Source organism: Hyposmocoma kahamanoa, unplaced genomic scaffold (assembly GCF_003589595.1).
Source record: "Hyposmocoma kahamanoa isolate Upper Pololo Valley unplaced genomic scaffold, ASM358959v1 100021, whole genome shotgun sequence".
Taxonomy (NCBI): Eukaryota; Metazoa; Arthropoda; class Insecta; order Lepidoptera; family Cosmopterigidae; genus Hyposmocoma; species Hyposmocoma kahamanoa.
In genome coordinates, this window is record NW_020653200.1 from 14,224,119 (window position 1) to 14,243,508 (window position 19,390).

Sequence of the window (19,390 nt, forward strand, 5' to 3'; positions counted from 1 at the left end):
AAAGTGATGTCAGGAATAAATTCAAGCGTTGCCTTTTAATGAAACCCTTCAACTTATATTGACACAAATTGGGTAGCAAATTATTATTTGATTTGTTAATAGACAAGTATTATACTTAGATAAATTACATCGAAACAATAGTTATTTCGTATTTAATAATGTTTGTCAATTAACTTTAATTTATAGAATACGTTCCACTGTTCAAAAGACCCCGTTAGTTTTCCCTTAATATCTGAAGTGATTATTGTTTTTTTTTTTGTTTAGGCCAGGCGGTGATAATAATGTTGGCGGGCTCATATTCGTGCGGACCGGCGTTGTCAATCGTAGCAAAAGTTTTACCTTTGAGACCATGTTGTGGAGAATTTCTCGAGGGAATATATACTTCCGTACTGCCTCTGAAGACAGATCTTTTGAAGACCCCGCTAATAGTGTATGTAGTTCACTGTATTATGCCTACTTTATAATATTTCCAATGTATTACTACTTCAGGTCTCATCTTTGGTTCATAGTTACCAGCATTGGGTCTTTCGTCATCATTCGTCCAATGCACAAAATTTTGTCATTGGTTTAATGGCCAAAACTGGTAAAACAATTCTCTTCGATGAGATATTTTAGAGATATTCTTAACCATAAAATGAGTGATGATTAAAATGTCGAACCCGCGCTCTCCTAATTGGTTTCAAACAGTCATCCCAACTTGATTGTTGCCAAATAACGTGCGTATATTTTATGTGTAAACATTATTCATTACGTTATATCTGCATGACATGGTAAAATGTGAATGTATGTACCAGCTAAAAGCATGTATGTACTTATGTATTGGCACACATCTATCGATAAGATATAAGGTCTTACGAACTCTTTGAGGCACGTTGATATACGATTTAGACAAGACGTGAGGAATGCGATAACAACATTCTCTCGATCGAACCCGATTATAGCTACAATGAAAGCTGTCAAATTACGACAATATAAGTTTCTAAGAACGCAGTATCATTTATTCATTTAATTGTAGAATTATATTTTTCAGCAATTTATGAAAGTTAAATATATTTCAATTAATGGATTCTTTCCCATATAATTTTCGAATTTTTTTTTTACATAAGTTATACAAATGTGTACCGAGGCACACATTTGGGCCCAAACATGAAGGAATCCGTTTACTTTTGAGGTTGTGACAGTAGTATATACATAGCTGCCTATTTACATAGCTAGATAGTGGTATTTCCATAATCTCGCAAATCTACACATTTCAGGGTTCTTTGTCATCCATTCGTAGAAATTTGGTTGCAATATATTATTGATTTAAAATATAATGTTCCGTTTTTGTTTTAAGTAAATAAAGAGAAACTTGAAAATTTGTGCGTTTCCTTAAGGGCTATGCATGTACTCTATGGAGTACGTAAATTTCAAGTATTCGTTGTCCTGACTGCAAAGGAAATTATTTTTAGGGAATTAAATGTTTTTCGTATTTATATGCCAAAACCAATTAAAAAATGATATTGATACCCCAGAAACAACAATCGTATTGCATGGTATAATAATAATAATAAGTTCATGCAGATGGAAGAGGACGAAGTAGGATCTTATTGCACACCCACCACATATTCGAAGATACACGCCATACTGCATTTACTTGACTTCGGTCCGTAAATGCGTTTCAAACCAGCTAACAAGCCGAGAAGAATAAGAAAATAATAATAATAGGATCTTATTGCACACTCACCGCATACTCGTAGATACACGCTGCATTTACTTGCCGAGAAGAATATAGCAAATAATAATAATAATAAAATTCAAAATTAATCATTTAGGCCTTGGGAGAGGCGAGAGTTTAAAATAAATATAATAATAATAACGCACACACTCTTAGCCCCTGTATCGCGGGTGCCATGGACACACACATAGACAACCACAAATTACACCCAAACTCACGAGATAAATAAATGTAGACATACAAATATTTCACCCGGCACGGAAATCGAACCGGGACATCTGCGTGGCAGTCTAGCATGGTAACCGTTCGGCCACCGAATCTGTTAAATCAATTAAAAATTAAAGCCAATTAAATTAAATCATCGCCCTTCTTATGTACATTTGCATTAAACTTAAGTACGACTTTGCAATACAAAAGAAACTCTTAACAATTTGTGTTAAGAGTGTCTTATCAATTTAAGCATTGGTTTAAGATATACTTATGTACATTTGCATTAAACTTAAGTACGTCTTTGCAATACAAAAGAAACTCTTAACAATTTGTGTTAAGAGTGTCTTATCAATTTAAGCATTGGTTTAAGATATACTTAAGGTTAGTGCAAGTGGACATTAGCTTCGTGCACTTAGATAAAATCTTTATTTTACATGTTACTTTATATATATAGGCCAAAAAGCATTATCGGCAGGTAAACACGTCAGTGACACGAGCACTAAGTGCCTCCTTGTGATTGCTATCAGTAAGAATCATAAAAGTTATTGTAAAATCACAGGGCACCTTCGTCCGAAAAGTGGCGTTTTTGGCGGTATGTCAAGGAAAGGCATTATCTACGTTATTGGAGAAAATTTGCACCGCATTTCATGCAAATATGTACCCTTGTCCAAGGACGTTCGCCGGACGAACTGAAATGCTCAACAAGCTTTTGACAAGGCTCAGTGATTTAGATCAAGTAAGTTAAAATGAGCACTCTGCTTCTTAACACATTCGCGCCAGTTACGTACTAAGCTGCCCTAAATATTTGTAAGTGATGTAGAACAACGTACTATTACGTCGTTTAATTTTATTTATTTCATCGTAGAACGTAAGAGACCGCTACTTGGTCATACAAAATCTTAATAGTGACAGCATTGCTCTACAACATATCAAAAAAATGTAGCTCTAGCTATACGCAGTACCGAATTTTCACAGGATAAGTAAGCACTACTCACACATGATCGCTGGTATACACTTGTGCGTCGGCGTGCGATTTATACGACAACGTTTATTGATGTTATTATCATTAGGTATTTCTTACCAATGTAAGAAATACCTAATGTTTCCTATCAATATAGGCTATAGAAGAAACATTTATAAACGTTTGCACTAATGTATGAGAAAAATATCTGCTTCAGTGCACCAATCGGTACAAGCACGATACTCGCGAGAATATGTTAATATTAACGCGTAAGGCCACGTCCGTATCAAATATACATAGTGAAGTGTTAACTAAGAATGTGCTCATCGCAATGCATGGCGTGTGGCATATTGTCTGTTATATGTGTACACGATGTATGTAACGTCCGTCCTCAATCGATAGTGACTAATTTGTGTAACATGAACGCGGCCTCGTAGCCCATCCACAAGTTTTAATCCTTTCGATTTTTAGGTGATAAGAAAATCTAAATATTTTCGATGCAAAACTTTGAAGTCAATAGGCAGACTTTACAATCCATATATAATTAAAGTCAAAAAAGCAAAGGCTATATATCATACGATGAATCGGTTCAACTTGGATATTACGAGGAAATGCCTAATTGGCTACTGTTGGGTTCCAAGAAGGGACTTGAGGAGAGTTCAAGATTCACTTTACAAGTCATCGGTATATTTTTTTCATTTGCTTTTCTTTAGATATGTGTATGATATTAATAGTCAGCATCTACAAATTTTGCTCGACTATTCGTTGTATAAATCAAGTAATATTTAAAGTTTACTAGGAAATTATGGTAAAAACTACCTACTACATGACGAGAATTATGTATTTAACAGGGTACACCCGGGTCAAAAATGTACTCGTTCATAACGGAAGTGGACACTATCGAGCCACCACCAACTTTCCATCGTAACAACAAGTTCACCCGGGGTTTCCAGGCCCTTATAAGCGCTTATGGAGATTCCACTTACAGAGAACTTAATCCAGGTGATATATATTTAACTTATGCGTCTAGTTTCTTTATTACCAACTGATTTTTTTCCAGCCTGTTTTTGGGAATTATGTATTTGAAAGTGACCTAAGTTGTTATATTTTATAAGGCTTCGGGTTTGGCATATACTGTTACAAATTGTTAATTTATCACGTTGATCAGGTATTTTTTTAATTCAACAGGGTTGTATACATTGATAACTTTCCCATTTCTCTTCGCGGTCATGTTCGGGGATTTTGGCCATGGTCTTCTTTTGCTTGCCTTCGGCCTATGGATGGTGGTCAACGAGAAGAAATTTATTAAACAAAACTCTACCAATGAGATTTGGAATATATTTTTTGGAGGTAAATTTGCTGTCTTACTATTGCTTTTCCTTTTTTCCCGCATTGGTGAGAAATTGCCACAATACTTCAACTAATATGCTTTCTCGAGTTTCGCTCTGACGACGTTTTCTTCATCACACACCGTTATTGTCAAAGACATAAATTTGAAGATCGTTTATAAAACTCCCTTTGAAATCTTTATTAAATGAAGACATATTGATTACATTAGCTATACGAATGTTATGCTATACTAGATTCATTTAGATATGACAAGCAAAATAGTGTAGGTATCTCTAATGCCTCGATATACCTTACAGATCAGGTCTGAATGTATGAACGAACGAACGAACGAATGCAACTGCATTGCGTCTGACGACGAGTTGTAGTTGCTTGTACTACCACAAGTGCTCAGCACTCGGTTCTGGAGGCTAGCGATCCAAAGCCCGGTGCACCGCTGGCCGATTGTCGGAAGGTGGGGGCCCAAGTAGCGGGAAAGCCACCCATGAAAGGCTGTCCCGCCTCCAAACGAAAAATCCCGGAATGCTCCACCTTGCCGGTTGGCGACCGGAAGAGAGGACCAGGTGGCCATCTCCGAGGGAGTTCGGGCGTCCCCGCGGTCTCCAAACCGATTGTACCCTCGTGTGGTAGTGTGAGCTTGTTGCTTGGTTGAACACGACCCAGTGCCTCGTTCAACTGCCTTGCTCCTGCCCATTTACCTCAAAACATGAAAAGTCATAAAAAGGAAAAAAACTTTACACAGCGGTTGCACGTCCTCCCACTAAAAGTGCAACCCACTAACATTCGAAGTTTGCACTTAAATCTCGGTCCACTACCACCTTGAAACCGACAAACCGTAGCTGCTGTTCCTCACAGAGACGCAGATCAGATGTCCGACTGACGCAATGTATCTCAGCTACCCCGGATATACTCTGCAGCATAGGTTAGTACCTCGTGCCGGAGTCTGTGTGTACGTTCGTGATGACATCTGTGTCAAGCGTCTCAAGAACCTTGAGGCACCGAGTTTTTCTGTTTTATGGCTTCTGGTTGACACAGGAGTTACAGAAATAAGGTACTGCTGTGTCTACCGCTCGCACAGTGGAGATCAGCAGACGACCAAGTTGTTCCAATGTCTGAGCGAGACGTTTGATGAGGCTCCGCTCAAGTACCCAGCGGCACAAATAGTCATTCTGGGAGACTTTAATGTTCACCATCAAGAATGGTTGTTCCCATACCAGATGTCCGATCACGCTGGGAGAGAAACGTGTAAACTTGCGTTAACGCTAAGCTTTTCCCAGCTCGTCAATACCCAATGGACCCCAAGCTCGTCTATGGTTTAACGCTGATTGTAGTTGTGCTGAAGCACATACACAGTCCGCGTGTCAAACTTGGCCAGATGTTCGACTACGCAAAGCTCCGAGTACTCGGAATTTGAAGAAAGCTTTTAATAAGGCCGCTAAGAAGCGCAAAAGCGTGTTAGGTAGGGCCAAGTTTGACTATGTGCGCGGTATAGGGGCTAAACTTCCCTCTTATCCAGCAGGTAGCAAATCCTTTTGGTCTCTGGCCAAAGTGGTCGAATCTAACTTTTGTCGCCCATCTTTGCCACATGTGTTAAAGCCGGTTGGCTCGTTGGCTCATACTGCGGAAGAGAAGGCGAATCTTTTTGCCTCACTCTTTGCAGAGTTTGCGTCTGGATGCCGCAGGGAACCTACCACCTACTTTACCTCAGGCTGGCTGCACTATGGCGCCAGTTCGCATACGCCAAAAAGAGGTACGGATTTCGACGAAGGCGATCTACTGGGGATCTTCTTGTGTATGCCTGTCACATATGGAGCGAGGCTATAGAAAAGCAAGCACTTGCAGTGTCTTTGGACATTTCTAAAGCCATTGACAGGGTCTGGCACGCAAGCCTCTTAAGCAAGCTTCCCTCTTAGGGCTTCCTATTGACCTTTGTAATTGGATCTCGGATTTCTTGAGCGAACGTTTGATTCGAGTGGTCTTAGAAGGTTAATCTTCCGAACATATGGCGAGAGTTCCTCAGGGTTCCGTACTGTCTGCAACTCTCTTTCTGCTGCATATCAATGATATGTTAATTCCAGGTACCTTTGCGTATGCTGATAACAACACAGTTGTAGATAGGTACTTGACCAACGCCCTTGCATTGGTACTTGACCTATGCAAGGGTCAGTGGAGAGGCAATCCAGTCTTATCGAGAGTCCATAGTTAGCCGTTTAGATTTGACACTCCAGGCAGTCTCCGATTGGGGCAATCTCAATCTTGTCAAATTTAATGCTATCAAAACGAAGGCGTCTCTATTATCCTAAAAACGGAGTCCCTTTGAGCTGACTCAGACTTTTTGTGATATATCAGCTACTTGGAATGGACCTGTCGTCCAATTTGAACTTCGGCAGATACATTGAATCCATGGCCAAAAATGCAGCAAGGAAGCTTGGGATCCGGGGTGAGGCGTCACTTTACACCGGGACAATTGCTTCGACTGTACCAAGCACAAGTCCGGTCGTGCATGGAGTACTGCTTTTTTTTTTTTTTTTTTTTTTTATTGTGACTCGGCAAAATGACTGCACCGCGCCTGATGGAAAGTGCGAATACAGTCCAGAGATGAGAGTAACGGATGGAAAACACAAATATCTTCACTCCGTCACTATCATTTTGCCGGTCTGGCCAAATGCTTCTTCACACTACGTTTGAAGGACCCGATGTTATAGAGGGGAGGGAATACATGCGCCGGGAGTTGGTTCCACAATTTGATGGTTCGGCATAAGAACGAATTGCCAAACTTTTTAGTGCGGGACGGTATTGAACTGACCGTCCAACTGTGGCAACGCAGTCCGGCACGGGTGGTCCGCTGATGGAAAGGAGAGGAAGGGATAAGGTTGAATAACTCTTCAGAGCACTCACCGTGGTACAGGCGATAGAATACGCTAAGAGACGCTATATCTCTGCGAAGCTGTAACGACTCCGCATGCTCAGTTACATGAGGATCGTTGACAACACGGAAGGCGTAGCGCTGCAATCCATCTAGGGCATCGAGCAAGTACTTGGCAGAGCCGTCCCAAAGGTGCGAACAGTACTCCATGCTGCTTCGGACCTGAGCTTTATACAACAGATATCGCAGCTCTGGAGTAAAAAATCGGTGCACCTTGTTCAGGATGCCAAGCTTGCGCGACGCGGTACAGATGACGCTCTCTATATAGTCTTTGTTGCTCATGTCCTTCCGGATGCTCATCCCCAGCAGGCTGAGCTTGTCCTGCAGCGTCAGCGTTGTACCCTGAAGATGGGGAAGTGGAAGGAATGGGGATTTTTTGGAACTGAACGCGCATACCTGGGTTTTCTTGGCGTTGAACTCAACCAAGTTTCGGGAGCCCCACGACGATATATGTTCCAAAACATGGTTGAGCTCAGCGACAAGTTTTTCCCGGTTTCTCTCAGGGTCCTCCCGGCTGCTTGACGGTTGCTTATAATAGCAACCGTGCACTGTGCTATCATCTGCATAGCAATGAATGTTGCCAAAAGGCAACAAGTCATTGATATGCAGAAGGAACAGCGTGGGCGACAGCACGGAGCCCTGTGGCACCCCAGCATTAACTGTCACGAGCCGCGAAGTGCCTCCGTCAACAAGGACACGCAATCTTCGCTCGTGCAGAAAGCCGGAGATCCACTCACAAAGGCGGCCGGGAAGACCATATGCCGGAAGCTTGGAGAGGAGACCACGGTGCCAGACCCGATCAAAGGCCTTAGCAATATCCAGACTTATCGCTAAGGTTTCGCCCTGTTTGTCGATAGCTTCACCCCAGAGATGCATTAGATACGCTAGAACGTCACCCGTTGATCGGTTCGGCCGAAACCCGTACTGTCGATCATTAAGAAGTGAGTGTCGATCATTAAGGAGTGACGTTCCAGGTGCCGAATCCGCTCCATCACTTTGCAGAGCACTGAAGTGACAGCTATTGGGCGATAGTTTGTCGGATCAGACCGATCTCCTTTCTTGGGGATAGGTTGCACGTTGGCCTCCCTCCAAGCTAGGGGCACGTTACCAGATTGGTATGAGAGGCGGTATAAGCGCGTCAGTACGGGAGACAACTCCGCCGCACACCTTTTAAGGACGATAGGAGGTATCCCATCTGGACCATAGGCCTTCCGCACGTCAAGAGTCTGCAGTTCCTTGCGGACATCACATTGCCTGATAACTATATCAGGCATTGTGACTCCGCAGTGGGGAATTGACGGCGGTTGCGCATCTTGGTCGTGAATGCGCGAGTTAGCCCCAAAAAGGTCGGCCAATAAATTGGCTTTCTCTTCGGGGCCATAGGCCAAAAATCCATTGGGACACCTAAAAGGCGGCAGCGACGAACGACAAAAATTGGACTGCACGGCTTTGGCCAGGCTCCAGTAGGCACGGCTACCGGTGGGATGGGCTACCAGCTTCTGGCCAATCCGTGAAACGCGCTGGGCATCCGCTCTTATGTAAGCCCTCCTGCAAGACTTGGTTGCTTTGTTATAGGCTGCTTTAAGGGACGCAAGGTTGGGATCCTTTGTTACACGACCCTTGATCCAACCACGATATGCAGCCTGTTTCTCACTAACAGCGTCCATGCATTCGCGATTGAACCAAGGGCGTCCTCTGCGATTGGCGATGACACTGGAAGACGGTATGTAGTAATTCATAGCCGTTCCAATCTCATCGACAACAGCATCGGCAGCTGCTGAGGCATCCTTTCCCGTAAAGCAGTGCTGCAACCAAGGGATGGACGCAAAGTAGTCGCGCATACCATCCCAATCCGCCGACGAGTAGTGCCAAATGCGACGAGTGACCTCCTTCAGCTTAGTTGGAGGCATTTGGGAAACCTTACACCCAACCAAACAGTGATCAGAACTTCCCAGGGGGGCGCTGACTGATACTGTATAGTAGGTAGGGTGACTCGCGAGCAGAAGGTCAAGCAAAGAGGGTGCATGATCCGATATGTCTGGAACCCGGGTGGGCTGGGTTACCAGTTGGGTCAAGTCATGCGTGACAGCGAAAGCGTGGGCAGTTCTTCCTGCATGGTCAGTCTTGAGGGAACTTAACCATGATTCATGGTGAGCATTAAAGTCCCCCAACACGACCAGTCCTCCATGCAGAGCAGACGGCGACTGCTGCTATCTTTGGGATGGCTCTGCTACATATCAACTGGTCACTTTGGATTCAATTGACAACCGTGTCAAGAGGCTTTTAGGTGACTCGAAATTAGTAGAGGTGAAGCTGCAGAGACTTAACATCGCCGTAAAGTTGTCTGCTTATCGGTATTTTACAGGATATATCACGGAGAGAGTGCGATATAATTACAAGATTTAATTCCGTCTTCCTCTTTCCATCACCGGGGGACTAAGCGTAAACTTGGTTTCACCCATTTTTGGCAAATTCAATATTATTGTATTACTTAACACAATATTATTGTATTACTTAATTACCAGATGAGATATATTCGTACTTTTGTTTCTCATTGGATACGGATTATAAACTATATACTAAAAGATCTTGTAAAGTTTTTAAAGTCAAAATCCATTTAGGAATAAGAATCACGTAGGTGTAAATGATGCGAATATATCTTATTGTGTCCTACAGCCCTTAATCCTTTTAAATGTATTTTATAAATGCAGGTAGATACGTAATTTTCATGATGTCGCTGTTTACTATGTTCACGGGTTTCTGTTACAACGATTTCTTTGCAAAGTCCCTAAAATTTGGACCTGGTTATTGGGTAAATCAGTACACGCCACAAGAATTGGCCGCCAGTGAACAATTGCAACTAGACCCGGCCTTGCTAACCGGCACTCCTTATTGTTTTGGCAAAGATCCTGCTTGGGCTGTGAGTTACTCTAATTGGTTTATTATGAACGCATTGTTTACTTACTTTATGGTTTAGATACATGAAAGCGCTGCGACGTAGTTAGACACCTTTATTACATAATGCAAATATGCGAATTGATATTCGGTTATCATATGCCTAGGCGCTTTTATTTTGTGCTCTCTTAGCAATGTCACCATTACAATATTTTCGACTATCTCTGCCCAGCAGTTAACATTTTGGACGCTGGGGGCATTGGATTCCTGGTGAGATAAATTTAAGAAACTGATATTTCGAACTTAGTTCTGGGGGTCTACTATCTACTATGAGCTTATAAGCAGCCAGCCAAGTTTCATGCAACTCTCTTGACATGGTAAAACTAAATTGCTTAAATTCGTATCATGACCTACACAACGTTGAACGGGAATGGCATGACAGGATGATGAGTTTTACTTTTTAAACGTTAATTATTGTCTCTGACTGGTTAGCTGACATCTCACAAGAGCGAGATGGAACTACATACTAAATCATATGAAAGAAATACACAGATGTACTATCCTGGGAGCGTTCAAGCACTATTAACCGATTGTGTTCAAAATGGGAATAATTATATTTTTTTATTAATTTTATTATTGATTATACTTACTACGTTGTTTTGTACTATCGGCAATTTTCCAATCATACTTTACAATTTGTTGTGCGACAAAAATACATGCCATGTCTAGTCGTTATTATTGTAATTATTAATTAGAACGTATTTGTATTCATATATTTTTATTGATCGCATTAAAGTCAAATCTGGCACTATTTAAAAGTTATTTTACGATTTTCAGTCAATAAAATTATTAAAAAGATTAAAATTCCATTAAAAAATTGTAATGACATTCATTCTAATAATTTATCAACAGTACTTTAAAGATTGGGAAGTGAACTAAAATTAAAAAAAAAAACTCTCAATAGTTCATAGTATTTAAATAGGCTAGTACTATTATCATTGATTTATTGACAATTGGCTATATAGCCTAAAAAGATAACAAATAATTATGAAACTGAAAATATAATAAAAGTTGAACGAAATTTCTTTAAAATGTAACAAAACCTAAAAAAGTTAGTCACGGAGTAACTATGATACGATTTTGCTATGAAAGAAAAGGCGAACGGATTGCGAATGGGGAACGTAAACTGCATGGACAGTGAATAGTTTTTGTGAGGTCATAGTACGAATTTCACAGGCAATCCAACTTACAGGCTTAAATAGGATTCCTCTAAGAGCTTATAGTAGGCCCCTGATCTGTCCACATTCTAAACGCAACTACATAATGTACCGTGAGATGTATTTACGTAATGCATAACAAAATCATAATATATGTATATTTCATTTACAGTTAGCGAAAAATAAGATTTTAAATGAGAATTCTCTGAAAATGAAAATGTCTATAGTACTCGGAATAGTACACATGGTATTTGGATTAACTTTGAGCCTCTTTAATCATATGTAAGCACGATTTTTTAATAAGCAAATGTACTTAGTTGTAATATGCCATAAATGAATTAAAATGTTTCGTAATTCCGTGCATTTTGCGACTAATAACAAAAAATCGTTTTTAAAGAAAATGTTCTTTCCCAACAAAACAGTTGTCATCATATAAGCAGATTTTGAATATGTATATAGTTTTTAACATAATTTTGTCTAAAATACATTCGCAAATAATAATGGGAAAAGTCCATTTCATAAATCGTTTTGCACATACAATGTGATTATAAGTATGTTCCAATGCAATCCATTATACTTACTATTGGTAAAAATTCTAATGCAATCACTCCATAAGTGGAATAATTAAAACTTTCACGTATATTTTGAAAATTTCACCTTGATATCTCATTACTATTTCTAATAATATTCATTTTAATAACATCTCAAAATCGAATTTGCAAAATGTGATACCAAAACTATTTTTCTCTTAGTGAAAATTGTATAAAGGAATGCAATGAAAATATTTTCAGAAATAGGTAATTGGACAATTTTTCAGAAAGTATTTAAAATGAACGATGATGGTTATACTTATACAGCCAAGAAAATAGTGCTTATGTTAAATAAAGCTTTTCAAGTCACCAAAATTTTTGCGCAAATGGCATTTCATGTTAACTTGGAAAGCGTGATGTTTTTGGTAGGTAAGAAACACCTGTCACTTCCGAGAATTGTACTTCTTGATCGACCACTGTTGTTGGACATTTTTTATCATGAAATTCAAAACGAATATATTTTTTATTCCACCAACAACTTGACATTGCTCTCAACTGCCTCAGTGGCCGAACAGTTACTACCCTGGTCTGCCATTCAGAGGTCCCAGGTTCGATTCTCGGACCGGGAGAAATATGTGCATGCCTTGCATTTATTTCTCTCGTGAGTTTGGGTGTTTTATGTGTGTGTTCTTGACATCCGCGACACAGGGTTTTCCTAGTGTAACGCATACACTCATAGGAGTATGCGTTAAAAAAAATTGGCGACATTCGCTATAATTTTTTTTTCAAACTTCACGCTTCACGCAGACACAAAACACAAAATAATTATGCTAACTGTAAATACCTTTGTTTACCCACGTGTGACGTCATGGTGTGTTTGGTGTTAGCATGTCAGATTAATAATATAAACTGTGTTTAGCTTTAATTAATTAATTAAAGTATACAAATCACTATTTCACAAAAATATTGAATGAGCGGTAGTTTTTATTTTACAAACACATTCTAACTACATTTTAGATTCTTTTTCTGATTATTGTTCGATTGTCTATTAAACTTTCGAAGTAGTTTAGAGAATTTATAATTTATTTTGAATTTGAATTTTACATTTTCATGTATAAGTCTAGAGTTTTTTTTAATGGTAAGTATTAAGCCTCACGTGCTTTAGAACTTTACTTCTTTTACTTTTATTTTCGTCACTGTTTTAGATTTTGTAAAAATATGTTTGCGATTTTGCTTCAATTTGTACCAGAAATTGTATTTTTGCTTTGCCTTTTTGGGTGGCTAGTATTTCTGATATTTTGGAAGTGGCTATCATTCAGCGCTAAAAGTGGTAAGTTTGCAATTACTATTCTAATTTAATACTTACTTAACTAAAGCTTTCCTCTTTCAAATAGTTTATTGCATAGTCACATGATAACAACATATTGACAATATTTTTTAAAATTATAGTAGGTACATGGATACTCTGTAATTTGGGTGGCGTTATACTAAATATTTTTTAAAATTATAGTAGGTACATGGATACTCTGTAATTTGGGTGGCGTTATACTAATTTTCTAAATTTTATTGCTTGCTAATATGATAAAATACAGCAAATAAATAAACACTCAAACTATTTATTTTTTTATTGCCTATATAATTTAACAATTAATATCATTCATAGTAGTATACGGTTGGATTATGCTGAGTGTTTTTTTTTTAAATTGGACTAAAAATTAAAAAAAAATAGTATATAAATTGGACTAAAAAGAATTAGTCAATTTTGTATGAAAATTCATTTATCATTTGAGATTAAATTTGGCCAACTTCTGCTATCCCAATTTTTTTTCCTTCCGGTACAATGAAATCATGCTTGTAAGAAATTCAGTCTTAATATTTTTTTAATGCTAATGCATTAAAAAAAATAATCAAGTTTCGTATGAAAAAATACAAATTACTCTCTCTCTCTCTCTCTTTCTCTCTCTCTCTCTCTCTCTCTCTTTATCTATCTCTTCGTCTTTGTGTTTGTGTGTGTGTGCGCGTGTATGCTTTCATGTATCGTGTTATTTTATCGTGTAATATAATAATCTAAACACCCAATACAAAACAGTGAACTCTAAAAACTCAATAAAGTCAACATTCTATCTACCTACTACATGAGTAAAGAAATTACGCATGTGGTGCGACTCGTCGAAATCAACCCAAACGAGCACAAACTCGGGTGCGTTTACCTTTTTAGATTAGTTCCCGTGTCCACCTTCTTGCTTCTGTAAGCGTGCACTCATCAAGAACAATTTAAAGAGCCCAAATTCCATAGTTCTGCTGTAAGTACTTGAGGAGTTGAGTAGTCCGCGAATTGTCCCGGTTGTAGCATCAGGTCAAGGTTACGACATTACTCTAGTGTCATCGGATTAACTAGGAATAGAGCTGATTATCTTTAAGCAGCTTAGCAAGTGTTCCTCAAATATGACTAACAATCATCTCGTTTAAATTAGCCTTTAAACAAAAAGCTTATATATCAGTCCTTTCGTTTGGGAACTATGTAACCACGGACAGATACACAATTACACAGACTCTTACTCAGACTCAGAGCTTCAAACTTAAACGAAAATTTATTATTTATGACGAAAAACTGTTTATGATTAATAACTGATCGACGATCACCTCCCCGCTTATAGTGATACCGCTGACAGATATACAGGCATACAGACAAAGGTTTCAAACTTATACGAAAATTTATTATTTACGATGAAAAACTGGGGTGTACCACAATCTCTTAAAACAATATTACTTTAACCTTAGAAATAATAACGCATAGAAACCTAGCCCGCACACGCTAAGTGAAGCAAGTTAGAGGCTTCCCAAAGGGCCTACACTAGCGGGCGGGCTGTCAGTGCTTAAGGTCAAATTGCACCGCGAACAGCTCAAAAATTTTTGCTAATAATGACGAAATGTGCGGTAAATGGATGTAAAAATAGAACAGGCAAGCATAAAATAGACACAATCATCACATTCCACAAGGAAGTAACGCGTTTCAAGTTGTAATTTTATATAAATATTCACTAAAACCGAAAATTAATTTCGTTGCAATAAGACACGAAAATGTTGCAAAGTAACGGATTTCCTTCTCCCAATTTTGCTATTCTGTTTCAAAATAATTATATTACGTAATTTTTTGAGAATAGGCAATATCGCGACGGCTGCAGATTTTTTTTATTCTAATGTAAGTGTACATTTCACTTCCATTTCTGCAAGTTAAATACGTACAAATGTTGTTTACAAAGAGCAACCCCTAGAGTTTCTTGCTCATACTTCTCGGGGGAATGTGCCTAACGAATGAGCGGTAGAGTTTAACCAATGTGACGATTTCTAGTGTAATAACGCTTGCCTATGAAATAAAGATTATTTTGATTTTGATTCTGCGTATCGTTTACGGGGTATATGGGGGTGCTCATTACGAATATAGTACTTATTTCTAAATCGAAGATGGCGGACACAATTAAAAAAAAATGCAATTTGGGTATCCTTTTCGAGGTATTTGGGGATGCTCATTATGAATATGGCACTCATTTCTAAATCCAAGATGGCTGGCGCGATTTTACGAATAATGGCAAGTTGGGAACCATTTTCGAGATATTTGGGGGTGCTCATTACGATTTATTTATTTTATTATTTGTAATTCCAAGATGGCGGACACGATTTTTCAAAAATATGCTATATGGGTATCATTTTCCCGCCATCTTGGATTTAGAAATGAGTGCCATATTCGTAATGAGCACCTCGAATACCTCGAAAATGGCTCCCATATTGCATTTATTTGAAAAGTCGTGACCGTCATCGTGTATTCAGATATAAATGCCATTTCCATAAGGATTACCAAAAATAAATTTTTAAAAATTCTTGTCACTTGACATTGTCGATCGACAGTAACGATCGACAAAACCGAGCATATCTGTAGCACCTGATCGACATCGACATTGTCGATCGACAAAATCGGGCAAATCTGTAGGCACCTTTAACTTAATGATGAGTTACGCAAGATACAATTTTCCCACTTTTGAGGGAAATGTTATTCCATGGCATCATTATTTGTATATTTGTGTGCGTGCCGACGAGCATAGATACAAGTTGCTTACGCCTACATGAATTTGGTTTTTGCCTCACTTGTGACAGTTCGTTTGATATGAAACTATCATTATATGCGTTATTATTCTAAGACTTTAACCTTACATTGACTTTTCGTACCATAAGCTTATTATAATATTAAAATATGATGTTTTATTGCTAGCTTTGTGACTATACATTCACTTAGTTCGTACTGTGACGCGACTTTAACATTAAAGTAATATGCTCTTATGTCAAATTTAGCAATCTTAAAATAGTTACACGGATGCAATGGAAACAATATTATTTTCAGTCTTATTGTTTGAATATTGATTTGAAATGATTAAAAATTAAGTTGAACTTATTTTTTTACATATATCTCTTCAATATTCTATTTATTTTTTGTCTAATAGCACATAGGAAATAATTTCTCGTTAAATAAAAATACGCGATGTTTATTTCATAAAATTATGACAACGCCATCTATATGCTCCTTGGCGAAACTAACAGTTGACACTAGACTATAATTCCGAATTCACAACGTGACAGTCAAGACTCAGCTTGTTTTATTTATTTTTCGTCATGAAAATGCGGAAAAATATTTGAAAATGATTAATTTTAATAGATTTAATTATTACATACTTTTCTTTTTTTAGCAGTTAAAATTCTCTGAATGTAAATAATATAAAGTACTCTAACATTATACTACGATAGGACGATTCGGAACTTCAAAAAAGAAAGAGGTGGCATTATACAGTTCATATGGCGTTATTTCTTTCCTATTTTTAGTATAGACAATATTGGGAAATCATTCGTTCTTTCAGTCACTTTAGCAATAATACATTACTTGGTTGATAAATCTGGCATGGTACGAATATGAGTAATATTATAATAAGCTTACTATAAGCTTATATTGAAAGTAGATTGTTTTTTGAAAGGTTAAGGTAGGCCCCTTATTGAATTTATTGTTTCTGAAAATATTCTCCGTTAGCGTTAATGCACTTTTTCATACGAATGAACCAATTTTGAAAACATTTATGCCACTCCTCCGTGACAATCTCTGAAACATATTTTTCATACTCTTCGACAGCCTCTTCAGGTGATGAAAATCGTCGACCGCGTAACTGGTTCTTAATTTTTGGAAATAAATAAAAGTCACAAGGTATCATGTCGGGACTGTACGCGGGATGGCTCATAAGGTCAACGTTGTTCACCTTCAAAAATTCATTTATCTGTCTGGCCGTGTGAGAACTGGCATTATCGTGGTGCAAGATGATCCGGCGTTTACGGTTATTTTTACGGAGTTTGTCAATAACTTCCGGCAACTAAATGACCGTGTACCAATCATTATTCACGGTACAACGATTCTCCAAAGCAACAGTAGCCACGTGTCCAGTTTTATTAAAAAAAGAAGCAATCATCTGCTTAGAGGCACTTTGTACGCGTTGTATTTTGGTTGGTTTCGGCTCATCTCGAAAGACCCATACGCTCGATTGCTGCTATGTTTTGAGATCGTAACTATAAATTCATATTTCGTCACCTGTTGCTATGTCCCACACCAAATTTCACGCCTCTTCGTTGAATCTGGTAAACGAACGAAAAACGATCCGTTTTTTGAGCCTCACTCAAATTGTGTGAGATCCACCGAGAGCACAGCTTTTTCATACCCAAATGTTTGTGTAGTATTAATTGTATTTGATTCATGCCTATGCCTAAAGATGCCCGAATGTCATGGTATGTCACATGCCTGTCTGTTTTGATCATACGACGCACAGCATCGATGTTTTTGTTGTTCACAGCAGTGGACGGGCGATCACCACGAAATTCGTCACTGAGATTCACACGACCGCGTTTGAATTCTACAAACCAGCTGTAAATAGTTGTTTTGCATGGTGCTTCATCGCCAAAAACAGTTTGAAGCCGAGCGAAGCTCCGCTGAGCTGTTAAATTGCACCTAAACTCGTAGAAAATCATACTACGAAATTTTCACGAGTTAAATCCATGGTGATGTAGACAATCAATTTCTAAAATGACGTCACAATGTAAAAACAAGTGACAGTCAGATGAAACAAACTGTATTCTACAGCCAAATAGTTCCATTTTCAAATGTTGTAATTACTTTTTAAATATTGTTTATGTAAGTGGCCAATTTCGGAAACTTATAGTGCGCCCTATGTACGAAAATTTATTATTTACGATGAAAAACTGTTTATGATTAACTGTTAATGACTTTGATTGATGGTCTCCTTCATGCTTATTAATTTATCTTATTGGTGAATAATTTTTAGGGGATCTCAAGTCTAGACCCGGATGCGCACCCTTAATTCTAATCCACTTTATCGACATGTGTCTTATGAGAGAGACTAAATCCCAAGATCCAAATTGTAACGCTTATTTCTTTCCAATGCAACATTTGATACAGCAAATACTGTTACTAGTCGCGCTATTTTGTGTGCCTGTACTACTGCTCGGAACGCCAATATTTACAATTATTACTAATCCGAAGAAAAGGGTTGAAGCACTAGTAAGTTACTTATTTTACTAGCATCTTTGCATAGAATCTTATGCCTGCTTCTGGTAGAAAATTACCTTAGATAATGTACAATTTAAAATAAAAAAAAAGTTACGTAACACATGTAGCGTATGCAATTTGTTTAGTTGTTTCACTATAACTAGATTTTCTGCAAAATAAGCTACTTTTATACATTACAAGGAAATTAAGGTTATCAGCGCAAAAGTATAAAATTGAGGTATAACAATGTTTTTCTACGAGATTACTTCAAGTGATACTAAAGTATATGCTTATATTTGGATGCAGCTTTCATGTATAAAATACATGAATTGTTAATTTTTTAATACATGAATAGCATCAAAATATAGAAAACTTATGTGAGTACTTTAGTATCATTTAAAGTAACATTGAAGAAAAAAATAGTGGGTTACACCAGTTTTGCGCTGATAGCCTCTGCATAAGTCGACACTGTCATAACTGCGGGCATGGATTCATACCTATGTATGATGTTATGATTATATATATGTATTTTTTAAATATCTTAAAATATCCAAGCCAAGAATTCTATTCTATTCTGCAAATTGTTTTAAAATTTTAAATTTTTTTATTTTCAAATTTCAAAGTCAAATAATTTATTTGCACAGTAAAATTATATAAAATACAATTTAAGTTGGTAGATTGTTGTAAAGCATCATGTGATGATTTTTGTTATAATAGACTAGTAAATTTAGACCTACAAAATAATTATTTCAAACAATTCCAACGAATGCATTAAATTGGGATTCCATATAGGTAATTTATATTCGTTTTATAATTCGAATTCTATTCAATTCTACAAATTGTTTTTGAAAGACAAATAACTTATTTGCATGTTACAGTAAAAGTATATAAAATAATAGGGGTTAAAGTATGAAATTGCCGATTTGTACTGAAAATCTAAATTGCTTATTTTTTAAATTTTTAACAAATTTATTTAATCAAAATAGTTGCCA

At 37.7% G+C, this 19,390-nt stretch overlaps 1 protein-coding gene across 1 annotated transcript in view; it reads left to right on the forward strand.

Annotated features, from left to right (window-relative positions):
• LOC113226053 (V-type proton ATPase 116 kDa subunit a-like) overlaps nt 1-18,431 on the forward strand; it is a 23,964-nt gene extending 5,533 nt beyond the window's left edge. Inside the window, exons 4-12 of the mRNA XM_026458567.1 lie at nt 265-430; nt 2,487-2,663; nt 3,360-3,572; nt 3,740-3,890; nt 4,077-4,238; nt 9,873-10,081; nt 11,446-11,555; nt 13,009-13,133; nt 18,175-18,431. Of these exons, the coding sequence (XP_026314352.1) occupies nt 265-430; nt 2,487-2,663; nt 3,360-3,572; nt 3,740-3,890; nt 4,077-4,238; nt 9,873-10,081; nt 11,446-11,555; nt 13,009-13,133; nt 18,175-18,431 (1,570 nt within the window). The remainder of the gene's footprint in view (nt 1-264; nt 431-2,486; nt 2,664-3,359; nt 3,573-3,739; nt 3,891-4,076; nt 4,239-9,872; nt 10,082-11,445; nt 11,556-13,008; nt 13,134-18,174) is intronic.
• The last annotated feature ends 959 nt before the right edge of the window (nt 18,432-19,390 follow it).